At 41.0% G+C, this 16026-nt stretch overlaps 1 protein-coding gene across 4 annotated transcripts in view; it reads left to right on the forward strand.

Annotated features, from left to right (window-relative positions):
* Nucleotides 1-16026, forward strand: part of CDH3 (cadherin 3) — a 117250-nt gene that overhangs the window by 22364 nt on the left and 78860 nt on the right. For 2 of the 4 annotated variants that reach the window (XM_061387702.1, XM_061387707.1), the window contains one exon: nucleotides 1955-2008. The exons of the other annotated variants lie outside the window; for them this stretch is intronic. In XM_061387702.1, the coding sequence (XP_061243686.1) occupies nucleotides 1955-2008 (54 nt within the window). The remainder of the gene's footprint in view (nucleotides 1-1954; nucleotides 2009-16026) is intronic. 4 annotated transcript variants of the gene reach the window in all.

Consider the following 16026-nt stretch of genomic DNA (forward strand, 5'->3'; position numbering starts at 1 on the left):
GTCACAACATATTCTTTTTTCCTCCACCATTTAAAAATGTAAATCATTCTCAGCTCCAGTGAAGTTGTACAAAAACAGGTGACGTGTCACATTTGGCCCACAGGCCTTTGTTTGTTGAGCCCCGGTCTATTTCATTGTTTTAAATTGCTGCATAATTGTTCTATAAGATGCCTTCATCTTATTTTGCATATCTGCTCCCAGTGAGGGGCATTTCTCTCCTTCCCTGGTGGCTCAGACAGTAAAGAATGAGCAGTGCAGGAGTCCCAGATTTGATCCCTGGGTTGGGAAAATCATCTGGAGAAAGGAGTGGCAACCCATTCCAGTATTCTTGCCTGGAGAATTCCATGGACAGAGAAGCCTGATGGGCCACAGCCCATGGGGTCGCAAAGAGTTGAACACAACTGAGCCACTAACACTACACTATTTAGCTTCCACAGACAGCAAATGCAGTAAACATCCTTGGCTGGTGGGAAGGTCCCTGGGATATTTTTCCAGAAATGTAATTGCTGGGTTTCACGGTCTTAGTCTGCTTCTGCTGTGGTGTATAAAGCCCCATTTCCCTATACCCTAGCGACACTTGGTTTTATCCAACTTCCTAATGTTTGCTACTCTGTGACTTGGTTTCTCTTTGTTCTGCTGGCATTTTCCTGATAACTAATGACTTTGAACATCTCTTTGTCTAGTAGCACACATTTAGATTTCCTCTCTAAATTGCCTAGTCATGTTTTCACCCATTTTCTGTAAGATATTTCTGATTTTTTATTGGGAAGACTTCCACATCCCAGGCCTCAGTTTCCCCATGTGCACCACAGTTACCTACAGGGGTCTCCTGAAATGCCATCCTTGTTTCTGCTACAGCCATGTTTCAAATAATTGGAATGTGACTTGGAGTTGAGTTTTTACATATATTATATTATGTAGGAAACTTAGGGGACTTCCCTGGTGATCCAGTGGTTAAGACTGTGCAGGGGCCCAGGTTCGACCTGTGGTCAGGGAACTAGATCCATAATGCCACAACTGAGAACCTACATGCTGCAAGTAAGACCTGGTGCAGGAAAAAAAAAAAAGCGAGAGAGAGGACTTATTTGTGAATTATAGCTGAGACTTCTGGGTTCAGAGAAGTTGATGACCAGCCCAGAGCCACCCAGAGAATCATAGGATTAAGCAGATGCCTGAATTGAGTTCCATTAGGAAGAGTTGGGGCTGCAGATCAAAATATGGCAGCAAATAGCACTTCTCTTGGGTCAAGTTAGAAATGATGTTTCTAAATGGTAAGAGGAGACAAGGCCTTGGAGAGCATGGAGCCTTCTTTTCCAAGTTGATGGAAGTCAAACTAGTTGTGAACTTTTCTTAGAAGCAGTTTGACAGTTACAGGCCGAAAGCCTAAAACACCTGCACACCCTTTGACTCAGCCAATTCCCTAGGAATTTACCCTGAAGCAGTAATTGGTCAAAGACAAGGAAGAACATGTTTGGTCATGGAAAAACAAAGATCATACTAAGGATCCCACTTCAGGAAATGGAATAGTACATATGCATATGCTATCTTAAGAAAGATGTTCTAGGTAATTCCCTGGTGGTCTAGTGGTTAGGACTCTCCTTTCACTGCTAAAGGCCTGGGTTCGATCCCTGGTCAGAAAACTAAGATCCCCAAAAGCCATGCATAGTGAGGCCAAAAAAAAGGAAAAAGAAAGATGTTCTATAGGAAAATTTCTAATGCTATGGAAAGATGTTAATTCAGTTAAGGTGAGGGGTGAGATCCATTATAAAATCGTGAATACAGAATGATTTCATTTTTGTAGGGAAAAAAAATGTATGAAGGAAATCTCTGGGAAAATGCAATGATGCATTAAGTGCTTGCTAGGGCCATGCACTTGTTTTTAGTGCTTTTTATAGCCTCATTTCATTGTCACACAACTCTTTGAATCGGTACTGTTATCATGCCCATATTATAGGTAAAGAAACTGAGGTCAGAGATACGAAATGAGCTGCCAGAAGTCACACAGATGGTGAGTGAAGAAGCCAGGATTTGAATCCAGGTGCTGGTTTTTTTCTACACTCAGTATTTTAATATTTTTAAAAGCCCTTATTGTAGTAGTTAGTGCCTTTGAAAGTGTGAAGCAGGGCAGGGGTATGTGTTGTGTGGAGAAAAATCAGGAATGGGATGGAGCTTGGCTCACCACAAACCCTATTCTTGCCCCACACCTTCTCTCTTCATTCTCAAAAATATCAAGGAACTCAAATGTTCCATATCTGCTGTGTGACCTGGACTTGTTCCTCACACTTTTGGAGCCCTTTTCCAGATGTGTCACATGGACTGGATTTCTGGAGAAGCCTCCCTGTAGTCTTCCCACTGCCCCCCTCCCCAGCACCCTGAGTAAGAAGTAGGGAGGGACAGCCTTGCTTAGTGGTTCTGGGAAGGAAAGGAGAGAAAAGAACTGGGAGGAGCCCAGGGGCAGAGAGGAGGAAGGTGGCATGGGGAACAGGAAGGATGATGCAGAGGCATAGGAGGGAGGGACAGGTCTAGGGAGGCATCCCCTCCCTAGATCTCTTCTTCCCTGGGGCTTTGAGGAGTGACATACTTTGGTTTCTGAATGTAATTCTGGGAAAGTCTGCTGCAGCAAGCACTGGACAAGGATTTCAAAGACCTGGTTCTGCTCACACCTCACCACTGGTTACCTGCGTCCTTGTCTGTGCTTTCTCTGAGCCTTGGCTTTCTTGAAAGCTTGACTGTTTTCAGGGCTAATCCATATTGTAACGTGTATATAAAACTTTGGTCCTTTTTATGGTTGAACAATATTTCACTGGATATACCACATTTTGTTTATCCATTCATCAGTTGATGGACATTTGTGTTTTTCTTCTACTTTGTTTTTTTGGCCACGTAGCATATGGGATCTTAGTTTCCTGACCAGGGATCGAACCCACATCCCCTGCAGTGGAAGTGTGGAGTCTTAAGCACTTGACTGCCAGGGAAGTCCCTTACATTTTCATTTATTTTCAGTATATACTTAGGAGTAGAATTGTTGAGTTAAACAGCAATTATGTTTAACATTTTGAGGCAACACCTGTTATTATATAGTCCAAGAGCTAGGAATGGTTTTTATATTCTTAAATAGTAGGGAAAAATCAAAAGAAGAATATTTTATAACGTGAAAATTATACAGAAGTCAAATTTCAGTGTCCACAAAGAACATTTCATGGGACAGCTGCTTTCATTCATTTATGTGTTGTCTGTGGTGCCTTTGCACTGCAAAGGCAGGGGTGAGTGCTGTGACACACCTGCAAAGCACAAGTGTTTAATTAGCCCAAAGACCTAATAAAAACCTGGTCTTTATAGGAAATGTTTGTCTACCCCTGAACTTTGTGTGGTATTATTAATTATTGTTTGGTGGAGGCAGCTTGGTACGTACTGCCTTGATGGGAACAGGACTCAGGTTGCCAAGTCCTGGCCTAGGAATGTAAAGGGATGAGAGCTCATATCTAGACCCATTTTCTGGATTGAGAAACTTGAGTCCTGCAGGAGGGCTCAGGCTCATGCAAGCTGAGGGGGAAGTGAGGACCTTGATTTTTTCTATTCCTTGGCAGCCTCCTCCCCTCCAGCAAAGAAGACCCAGTTGTGAATAATTCATGGCTGGTGTTTGCAGAGCACATCTTGCCAGAGCACTTTGATCATCATTAATTAGTCAGAACCTGGCTCTGGCTGTCGCCTAATAAAACAAAAACATAAGTGGCTTTGATATCTCCATTCCTAAAACCAGAAACTTCCATCTCTATTGTGAGGCTTGGTATCTGCAGATTCCTTTTCTCTGCCCTTTACCCCATCACCTCTCAAAGACCTACTGTTTTGGCCTAAAAGTCTGGTTTCCTGAAGGAAGGAGGGCAGTCCCAGGATTGGAGCCTAGTCCTTGCGGCAGGGTGTCTTCTGAGAAGTCACATCCCCTTTCTGCCCCTCAGTCTTTGTTGGGAAGATGAGAGTAGTGATGCCCATCTCTGGGGTTGTTTCTGTTTGTAGAAGTGTTTTGAAAGGAATCCTCCTACACTGCTGGTGGGAAGATAAAATGGAACAGCCACTGAGGGACACTCCCAGTCCCTCAAATGACTAGATGTAGAGTTACCATGTGACCCAGCAACTCCATTCTCATGTATATACCCCAGAGGAAGGAAAATGTGTCCTTACAAGATCTGTACACAAACATTCCTAGCAGCATTATTCAAAACAGCCAAAATATACGGTGCAGCACGGATTATGCCCATTATCTTGAAATAACCTGTAATGGCATAGAACCTGCAAAAATACTGACTTGCTATGTTGTACATCTAAAACTAACACAATATTGTAAATCATATATACTTCATTTAAAAGAAAAAGGAAAAAGACAAAGATTGAGACTGTATTCCAGTTTAAAGGAGGCTAAAGTGATAGGACTGCTACTTGCAATACAGGATCCTGGTTTAGATCCTGGACTGGGAAAAAAATTACACACACAGACACACACACAGTTTAAATATGGACCATAAATTAGATGATAATATTGCTACAATGCTAAATGTCCTGAGTTTGCTCTTTGTACTGTGGTTATGAATGGACATGTCTTTGTTTTTAGGAAATGCATATTGAAGCATTCAGGGGTTAAAGACCATGATGTCTCCAATTTAATGTCAGATTGTTCAGAAAAATGCATACACACATATAAATAATTATGTGAAGAGAGAAAATGAGAAAATATGTGGTAAACAACTGGTTGATATAGAGTGTTTTATACTAATCTTTCAACCCTTCTGTAAGTTTGAAGTCACAGTTGTCCCTTGGTATTCACAGGGGATTGGTCCCAGTATCACTCCCTGCCTTTCCCACCACTGTAGATACCGAAATCCACAGATGTTCAAGTCCCTTATAGAAAATGGCACAGTATTTGCATATAACACCATTCTCACATCCTCCTATATGCTAAATCATTTCTAGGTTACCTATCATACCTAATACAATGTAAATGCCATATAAGTAGTTGCTGGACACGTGGCAAATTCAAGTTTTGCTTTTGGAACTTTCTGGACTTTTTTTCCCCCAAATATTCTCAATCTGTGGTTGGTTGAATCCTTCATTAGGGAACCCATGGATATGGAGGGATGACTATATATCAAAATTACAAATTACAGAAAAAAAAAATGGGAAGGGGAAGACAGCCACATCTAACAAGTACTCGTTTTTCAAATAGCCTTTGAAAAAGTAATAAAGTAGTGGTACAGTTTCCAGAAAGTGAAAGAAAATAAAGGGAAATACACCAAGTGTCAGCCGTGCCCAGGTGGTGCCTTGCCCTGTGGGGACATGCAAGACTTCAGGCCCTAGGTAGCTTGGATTGGAATCCAGGCTCTGCTGTTCACCAGAGCTGATGGCCTGGGTGAGTGATTTATATTCTCTGTGCTCCCGTCCGCCCCTCCCCTGTGCAATGGGGCCAAGACATCCAGCTCCTAGAGTTACCACGAGAGTCATGGGCATACAAAGCATTTGTGACAGTGTGGGCACACACACTGAGGCTCTTGTAAATATCAGCCGCTGATACCCGGTTGGTGGGATTAGGAGTGAAAGAGTCTGTGTATTTTGCTTTTGTTCTGTTTTGTTTTTATTGACATTAACATTATATTACTTCGAGCTATACAACATAATGATTTGCTGTTTGTATATATACAACTATATATATATTGTTATATTGTATATACTGGGCTTCCCTTGTGGCTCAGCTGGTAAAGAATCTGTCTGCAATGGAGGAGACCTGGGTTGGGAAGATACCCTGGAGAAGGGAAAGGCTACCCACTCCACTGTTCTGGCCTGGAGAATTCCATGTACTGTATAGTCCATGGGGTCTCAAAGAATCAGACACGACTGAGTGCCTTTCACTTTCATATATTGTTAAATGATCACTACAGCATGTCTAGTTGATATTCATCACCACATGTGGTGGTGGTGGTTTAGTCACTACACATAGTTACACATTTTTTTCTTGTGATGAGAAGTTTTAAGGTCTATTCTTAACCAACATTCAGATATGCATTATAGTATAATTAGCTATAGTCCCCATGTTGTATATTACATCCCATGAGTTATTTATCACTGGAAGTTTGCTCCTTTTGACCCCTTTCACCCATTTTACCCACCCCCCACCTCTGGCAATCATCCATCTGTTCTCTGTATCTGTGAGTTTGGGTTTTTTGTTTTGATTTTAGATTTCACATCTAAGTGAGCACACATGTTCTGTGTTGGACTTACTTCACTTAGCATAATGCTCTTGGTCAGTGCATTTTTAAAACTCTGTCAAGTCAACACACAGTAATTTTTTAATCAGAGCAAAAACAAAACATCAAATAAAAATGTCATTCACGTTATTTTTTAGGGGATGAGGGGAGACGCCTTTCCAATGGCTCAGCGTTTCCCTCTTGACCTCCATCTATCTCTCTTGCTCCCATCCTCCTCCTCAGCCCCCTCCCTTCTGCCCACCAGATCGCATTCCTTCCTTCTTTCCCCAAAGAACTATAATGAAACTCTTACTCTGTAACTGACATTTCATGGTTCTCAATATGAAATCATGCTCCCACATGGCCTGGTTTCCATCTCCTTCTCAGCCTTGGGAAGCCGAGGCAGGTGTCAGCAGAGCCCAGGATGAACCCTGTGTTTTAAGGATGAGGTGAGCTCTAGTTGTTGACTCTTCACTCTGTGAGCGTCAGGTACACTGGCCTGTGCTCAGCCCCTTCCCTGTGTTCTCTTGATTGACCTTCAAAACAACCCTTTGAGGAAACCGAAGGTCAGGGAGGTGGAGTAAGTCACCCAAAGGCCTCTCAGATGGTTGCTGGAGCTGGCATTTGAATCCACTGTGATCTGGCCTTAAAACTGGGAGGCGACACTCCTACTTCCTCAACTGACAAGTATATTCCGAACTCCCCACACCAGGCATCAATGCTCTTGTGCTAGTTTTATATCAAAACTAGCCACATTCAGCCCTCCCATCTCCATACCCTTTATAATATGACTTAGCTACTCTTCCATATAAAAGGTAGGGTCTAGTTCCCCAGGCCTTGAATAGGGACCAGTCTTACTTTGGCCAATAGAGTGCTGGAGAAGTGATGGTGGATCACATTCAGGCCCCAAGAAGCCTTGCATGCATGACAGCAAGCCCAGGCTAGACTGCTGGATCATCATGGCCCAGTCACCCCTGCTGCCCAGACAGAAGCCAGCCAACTCCAGACATGAATGAGACCGTCCTAGCCCCGCCAGCCACCTGCTGACCTGCCAGCTGACTGACTACAGATACATGAATGAGCCCAGGTGAGATGAGCAAGCCTGCTCAGAGCAGCAGAACCACCCATCTGGCCCACAGACTCATGAGCAATTGTTTTTCAAGCCACTGAGTTTCATGATGGTTTACTATACAGTAACAGTTAACTAATACAGCCCTTTAAAGAGGAAATGAAGTGGGAGGCTGACTCCAGTATCCTAGAGGAAAGAATCCTGACTTAGCAAACATCTATTTAATATTTACTGTGTGCTAAGCATTTTTCAAATTATTTATTTACTTATTTTTGGCAACACTTGGTCTTCATTGCTGCGCCCGGACTTCCTGAAGTTACAGCGAGTGGGGGCTACCCTTTGTTGCAGAGTGCGGGCTCAGTAGTTGTGGTGCATGGGCTTAATTGCACTGCGGCATGTAGGATCGTCTTGGACCAGGGATCAAACCCATGTCCTCTGTATTGGCAGGCAGATTCTTAACCACTGGACTACGAGGGAAGTCCCTGTGTCTGGATGCTTTCACTCAACATTATGTCCATGAGATTCATCCATGTTGACTGTCATTCCAGCCCATTCATTCCCATTACTGTTTAGTGTTCTACTGGGTGAGCCTATCAGTTGATTTGTCTGTTGTACTGTTGATGTCCTTGAAGAGTATGCAGTCTTGGCAGTGGTGCAATCAATGAAAGCAATAATGGACAGCAGACGCTTTTTCAGTGTTATTATCTGAGTCAACAGGCCCTGCCCACCTGGAGGGTGAAACATTGCCTTAATACGTGCAGGACTCAGAATAGGGAGGGTTTGGATGAGAGATGAGAACATGACCAGGTAGACAGGTGCTTTCCCAAGTTTTCAGAGTTCCTTGGGATTGATTACCTTTATCATACTGTTACCTTACAGAAAATAGCTGTTCGTTGTCTCCCTCCCCAGTAGGTGGTGGAGCTGAGTAAATCTTCTTCATTGCTAAGTCATGGACTGCAGCACACTAGGCTCCTCTACAATAAGTATCTCCCGGAGTTTGCTCAAATTTGTGTCTGTTGAGTTGGTGATGCTATCTAACCATCTCTTTTTTTGCCTTCAATCTTTCCCAGCATCAGGGTCTTTTCCAGTGAGTTGGCTCTTTATCTCAGGTGGCCAAAGTATTGGAGCTTCAGCCTCAGCATCAGTCCTTTCAGTGAATATTCAGGGTTGATTTCTTTTAGGACTGATTGGATCTCCTTAGAGTCCAAGGGACTCTCAAGAGTCTTCTCCAGCATCACAGTTCAAAAGCATCAATTCTTTGGTGCTCAGCTTTCTTTATTATACAACTCTCACATCTGAAAATGACTACTGTAAAAACCATACTTTGATTATACAGACTTTTGCTGGCCAAGTGATATCTCTGCTTTTTAATATGATATCTAGGTTTGTCATAGCTTTCCTTCTGAGGAGTAAGTGTCTTTTAATTTCATGGCTGTAGTTACCATCTGCAGTGATTGGAGCCCAAGAAAAGAAAATCTATCAGTGCTTCAACTTTTTTCCCTTGTATATGCTGTGAAGTGATGGGACCAGATGCCATGATCTCTCCTCTTTCACCCTCATCAAGAGGCTCTTTAGTTCCTCTTCATTTTCTGCCATCAGAGTAGTATCGTCTGCATATCTGAGGTTGTTGATAGTCCTCCTGATAATCTTGACTCCAGCCTGTGATTCATCCAGCCTGGTATTTCACATGGTGTATTCTGCATAGAAGGTAAATAAGCAGGGTGACAATATACAGCTTTGTCATACTCTTTTCCCAACTTGGAAAAGAACCAGTCAGTTCTTCCATGTCTGGTTCTTAACTGTCACTTCTTGACCTGCATAGAGGTTTCTCAGGAGACAGGTAAGGTGGTCTGGTACTCCCAGCTCTTGAGGAATCTTCCACAGTTTGTCCTGATTCACACAGTCGAAGGCTTGAGCATAGTCAATGAAGCAGAAGTAGATGTTTTTCTGGAACTCCCTTGCTTTCTCCATGATCCAACAAATGTAGGCAATTTGAGGCTTATGTCTAAGCCTCAAATCCCCATCCCTGTGCTAAGCTTGAGGCTGGCACATAATGGGCCCTGGGGAAATGCTTGCTGAACTGGATGAGATTTAGGTCAGTTCAGGAGAGACCCTCACTGCCAGGCTAAAGAGTTTAGACTTAACACTCAAAGGCAGTGGGAGCCATTGAAGGTGTCTGAGCATGAGGAGGTTCTAATCTATAGACTGTTTTAGAAAAATTACCTGAGCAGCATCAGTGAGGGAGAGGATGTTTTAGAGAGAGGGAAACTTCACATGGGACAGGGTTGCGGGAGATGGTTATAGAGAGGGCCATTAAGAAGCTTTTGTAGAAAGTAGTAATGGCCTGAATTAGGGTCGTGGAGCAGGGAACAGAAAGGAGAAAAACAACTTGGGCCACATTTCTCTTTTCAAAAGATGAACTCTGATCTCATTTTTATAAAACCATGTATTATTTGTGTGTCCTATAATATATGCAAAGGGTCTTATAAATCACTAGGCTTGACACTAGCCAACCGAAGAGGCTTCTGGGGAAATGGCATTGTGTGTGTGTGTTTTCATGAATTATTTTTCATCCTTACAAAAAGCCCTATGAGGTAGGATGGTATTAGTGCCACTTTACGGATGGAGAAACTGAAGCTCAGAGAGAGTGAATCACTTGCTCAAGGTCACACAACCAGTACTTTTCCCACTCCAGTAGACCCTCCCCAGTGACACACTGAAGGAATAATCAAGGCACCTCCATCATTAATTGGATGGGGGATGGGAGGAGGGGACCAAGAGGAAGGGGTTAAAAATGACTAGGATGCTTTGAGACTGATCAAGTGAAAAATAATCAGCAAGTCAGGAGAGACTGCTGGGTTACTGTGGGGAGATTTGGGCCAAAGAAATGAATATCTAATGATGGAATCTGATGCATCAGATCAGAGCTTAGAGGGAAGTCTGTTAAGTACACTCCTTGCTCGCTGGCCCTGCCACTGAGCATCTGAAGCCCCTTAGCAACTGGACATTTTACAGAGAAAAAAATTTCAGCCCCACACTTCCAGGCAAATGGTGTGTTCTGAGTGCTTGGGTCCTTCTGCATCAGCAGCTTGTACTTTCTGTGGCTCCATGTGGCCTGATTGACCAGTTTTAAAAGGCCTGCTGATGAATTTGAGATCTCAGGCTTCCATCTTCTTTGGTCAGCAAAGACAAAAAGGCCTTGGCATGAACACGAGGCTATTATTCACCGAGAAGACATTATAAACCTCAAGAACGCAAGCCCAGCAGGCAGGAAAGGCCACCCAGCTTACTAGGCACGCTGTGTCCTCATGGGTCCGTCCAGCAGAATTCATTACTAAATCCGCAGCAGGCAGGAGGCAAAAGAGGATTTCATGTAAACTGTTTGGGAGAAGCACTTTGAATGCAACTTAAAGTTCTTAGAGCTCCAGAGCTTGAAATGCTTGTGACATTTCAAGTTGAGGTTATTCCTCCCTTATCCTTCACCAGGACCAACCCTGGGGAGGAAGAAAAAAAGGGAGAAAAGTGTGGTGATTAGGTGTATTAGTCAGGGTTCTCTAGAGAAACAGAACCAATAGGGTGGATATAGGCATATAGAACGAGACTTACTGTGAGGGATTGGCTCATGTAATTATGGAGACTGAGAAGTCAGCTCAGGAAAGCTGGAGATGTAGTACCAGTCCAAACCCAGAGCGCTGGCAGAGGAGAAGGGGTAGCTGTAGAAGTCTTAGTCCAAGTCCAAAGGCAAGAACCAGGAGTGCAGGTGTTCCTGGGCAGGAGAAGATGGATGTCCCAGCTCAAGCAGAAAGCAAATTCACTTTTTTTCTGCCTTTTTGTTCTATTTAGGCCTTCAGTGGATTTGATAATGTCCAGTATTGATGAAGCAGTCTTTTTCACTCATTCTGGTATAAATACTAATCCATTCCTGAAACACTTAGATGTAATGTTTTGCCAGCTATCTGGGCATCCCTTAGCCCAGGCATGTTGACACAAAATTAACCTACACTGAGGGGTAGGTTTGGAAATCTGTGACACTGAAGATGCAATATGTTCAGGCCCTAATGTATGTTTTCAGTTAAATATATCTTGGGGTGGGGGGAGCCAGTTCGTGGGCATAGGATCTAAAGAATTCACAAAAGGAAATTAAAATTGTATGTAACTATATTACAGGCTCACCATGTTGCACAGCAGCAGAGGGCAGTACTCCCAATGAATTCTATTCACAGAGGTGCACATTGTAGTGGTCTGTAAGAGGATACTCAACTTCTCCCAAAGGAAGAGATGTACTCAAGTCGTGTCCGGCTCTTTGAGATCCCATGGGCTGTAGCCCACCAGGCTCCTCTGTCCCTGGGATTATCCAGGCAAGAATACTGGAGTGGGTTGCCATTTCCTCCTCCAGGGAATCTTCCCGACCCAGGGATCAAATCAGCTGTCTCCTGTGTTGGCAGGCAGATTCTTTACCAGTAAGCCACCTGGGAAGAAGTGCTAATTGAAACAATAAGGTGATGTTTTTCATTTACTGAATTGGCAAAGCTCAAAGTATTGCTAAGATCCTGTGTTGCTGGGAGTGAAATTTGGTAACGCCTCTGTGGAGGGTGAAGTGAATACTATGGATTGGCTCTCTCCACCTGGGTCATTCACCCTCTTCTAGTTGTTGATGTAGGAAAGCTAAATCCTACGCTTCCCAGACTTCCCTGCCCATAGGGTTCCACCTGCAATGAATGAGAATTCCTGTTGCTCCTTGTCAGCAGTTAATGTACAGCACTCTGGATTTTGGCCATTTTAATAGGTGTGTATTTCATTGTTTTAACTTGCGTTTCCCTCATGACATGATGTGGAGCATCTTTTCATATGCTTACTTTCTGTCTTCTCAGATCTTTTGTGCTTTTCTTAATTGGGTTATTTGTTTTCTTGTTGTTGAATTTTAAGTGTGTTTTCGTTAACAGTCCTTTATCAGATACATCTTTTGCAAACACAGTCTGTGACTTGTCTTTTCATTTTCTTAAAGGTGTCTTTTACAGAGCAGAAGTTTTTAATTTTAATGAAGTCTCCAGCTAATTAGTTCTTTCTTTCAGAGATTGTGCTTTTGGTGTTGTATCTAAAAAGTCATTGCCATACCCAAGGTCATCTAGATTTTCTCATATGTTATCTTCTACTAGTTTTTATAGTTTTGTGTTTTATCTTTACGGTCTGTGATCTATTTTGAGTTAATTTTTGTGAGCAGTGTAAGTCTGTATCTATATGCTTTTTTTTTTCCATGTGAATGTTCAGTTGTTCTGGCATTATTTGTTGAAAAGACTATTACTCTCCATTGTATTTTTTTTCTCTTCTGTCAAAGATTGGTTGACTATATTTCTGTGGGTGTATTTCTGGGCTCTCTGTTCTGTTCTATTGATCTATTTGTCTGTGCTTTTGCTAGTACCACACTGTCTTGATTACTGCAGGTTAATAATAAATCTTTAAGTAGGGTAGTGTCAGTCCTCTAACTTTGTTCTTCTCCTTCAGTATTGTGTTGGCCGTCCTGGGTCTTTTGCCTCTCCATATAAACTCTAAAGAGGTTTGTTAGTGTTCACAAAATAAGTTGCTGGGATTTTGATAAGGGTTGCATTGAATCTAGTGATCAAGTTGGGAAGAACTGACACTTTGACAGTATTGAATCTTTCTATCCATGGACATGTAACTTCTCTCCATTTATTAACTTTGATTTCCTTCATCAGAATTGTGTAGTTTTCCTCATTTAGACCTTGTACTATTTTGTTAGACTCATACCTAAGTATTTCATTTTGAGGGATACTAATGTAAGTGGTATTGTGATTTTAGTTTCAAATTCCACTTGTTTATTGCTAATATATTAGAAAGTGATTTTCTTTTTAAAAAATAATAACCATGTGCCCTGCAGCCTTGCTATAATCACTTATTATTTCCAGAATTTTTTGCTTGATTCTTTCTAATTCTCTACATAGATGATAATGTCATCTGTAAACAAAAACAGTTTTCTTTCTTTCTTCTCAGTATGCATCCTTTTAATTTCCTTTTTTTGACCTTAGTCCATTATTTAGGACTTCTAGTATGATGTTGAAAAGCAGTGGTAAGAGGGGACATTTACCTTGTCCCTGATCTTAGTGGGAAAACCTCAAGTTTCTTACCATGAAGCATGATGTTAACTTCAGGAGGTTTGTAGATAATTATTTATTCAGTTGAAAAAGTTCCCCACTATTCCTAGTTTACAGAGAACTTTTATCATGAATTTGTGTTGAACTTTGCCAAATGCTTTTTCAGCATCTATTGATATTATCATATGATTTTTCTTCTTTAACCTGTTGATGTGATGGATTACATTGATTTTCAAATGTTGAACCAGCCTTGTATACCTGAGATAAATCCCAATTGGTCATGATGTATAATTTTTATACATTATTTGATTCAATTTGCTATTGTTCTGTTGAGGATTTTTGCATCTGTGTTCATAAGAGATATTGTTCTGTACTTTTCTTTAATGTCTTTGTTTGGTTTTGGTATTAGATTAATACTGTTTTCATAGAATGAGTTAGGAAGTATTCGCTTTGCTTTGGTCTTCTGAGGGAGATTGTAGTGAACTGGTATAATTTTTTCCTTAAACGTTTGGTAGAATTCAGTAGTGAATCCATCTGGGTCTGATGCTTTTTGTTTTGAAAGGTTATTCATCGTTTACTCAATTTTTTGAACTGATAGAGGTCTATTTAGATTGTCTACTTCTTGTGTGAGTTTTGACAGATTGTATCTTTCAGAAAATTGGTCCATTTCATTTGGGTTATCATAGTTGTGGACATTGAGTTGTTCATAGTATACCTTGATTATTTTTAATGTCCTGGGGATCTATAGTGATATTCCCTCTTTCATTTCTAATATTAGAAATTTTTATCTCTCTTTTTTTTTCTTAGTCTAGCTAAAGGTTTACTGATTTTGTTGATCTTTTTGAAGTACCAGCTTTTAGTTTTGTTGATTTTCTTTATTGGTTTGCAGTTTTTAATTCCATTGATTTCTGCCCTAATTACCATTTCTTTTCTTGTCCTGATTTTGAGTTTTATTTTCTCTTAGGGAGTTCCCTGGTGGTCCAGTGGTTAAGACACCACACTTCCATTGCAGGGGACACATGTTCAATCCCAGGTTGGGAAAGTAAGATCCCACATGTAGCATGGCATGGCCGAAAGAAAAGGAAATAATTTCCTTATTTTTCTGGTTTCCTATGGTGAAAGCTTAGAGGATTGAAGTGAAATCTTCTTTTCTAATGGATGATTCAGTGCTCCAAGTTCCTAATACATGATTCAGTGCTACAAGTTCCCTTTAAACATGAATTTTGCTGCATCCCACACCTTTTGATAAATTGTATTTTCATTTAGTTCAAAATGTTTTAAAATTTATCTTGAATTTTGACCTGTGTGTTATTTAGAAGTGTATTGTTTTTTCTTCAAGTACTTGGGGGTTTTCCAGCTATCTCTCTGTTATTGATTTTGTGTTTAGTTCCATGAAGTCTGAAAGCAGACATTGTATGATTTCTGTCCTTTTAATTTTAGTGAGATATATTTTATAGCCTGGAATGTGGTTTGTCTTGGTGAATGTTTCATATGGGCTTGAGAAGAATATATATTCTGCTGTTGGAGGGTGAAGTAGTCTATATTGATGGTGATTGATGGTGTTGTTGAGTTTATGTCCTTACTGATTTTCTGCCTGCTGGATCTGTCTATTTCTGATAGAGGATTGTTGAAGTTTCCAGCTGTAATAGTGGATTCATCTATTTCTCCTTACAGTTCTATAAGTTTTTGCCTCACATATTTTGATGCTCTGTGGTTAGGCATCTACATGGTAAGGACTGTTATGTCTTCTGGAGAATTGACCCTTTTGTCATTATTCAATGCCCCTCTTTATCCCTGATAACTATCCTTGTTCTGAAGACCAAAATCAGTATAGCTGCCACTGCTTTCTTTTGATTAGTGTCAGTATGGTATATCTTTCTCCATCCATTTACTTTTAATCTATATGTGTCTTTACATTTAAAGTGGGTTTCTTATAGACAACATATAGTTAGATGTATTGGCAACAAATTCTCTAGATTTTTATCTGAGAAAATCTGTATTTCTCCTTTCATTTTGAAGGATAATTTCACAAGGTATAGAATTCTGAGTTGGTGAAATTTTTCTCTCAACACTTTAGCAATTTCACTCCATTTTTTTCTTGTTTAAATGGTCTCTAATTGATCCTGTATAGGTAATTTTCCCCCCTTCTTTTTTCTTTCAGGATTTTTCTTTTTTTGACTTCCCATAGTTTGAAAATGATATGCCTAGTGAAGTGTGGGAGTAGGGCAACATTTATCCTATTTGATATTATGTGAGCTTACGGGCTCTGTGGTTTGGTGTCTTGACATTAATTTGAGGGAATTCTCCATCATTATTGTTTCAAATATTTTCTGTTCATTTTTCTCTTCTCTTTCTGATATTCCCATTACACATATGTGACACCTTTTGTAACTGTCCCACAGTTCTTCATTATTACATTCTGTTTTCTCATTGTTTGATTTTTCAGTTTTGGAGGTTACTACTGAAATATCTTCAGGCTCAGGGATTCTTTCCTCAACTGTGTCCAGCCTACTAATATGCCCACCAAAGGCATTCTTCATTTTTGTTGCAGTTTTTGATCTCTTGCATTTCTGTTTTGTTCTTTCTTAGAATTTCCAGCTCTCTGTTTATGTTG

Source organism: Bos javanicus, chromosome 18, assembly GCF_032452875.1.
Source record: "Bos javanicus breed banteng chromosome 18, ARS-OSU_banteng_1.0, whole genome shotgun sequence".
Classification (NCBI taxonomy): domain Eukaryota; kingdom Metazoa; phylum Chordata; class Mammalia; order Artiodactyla; family Bovidae; genus Bos; species Bos javanicus.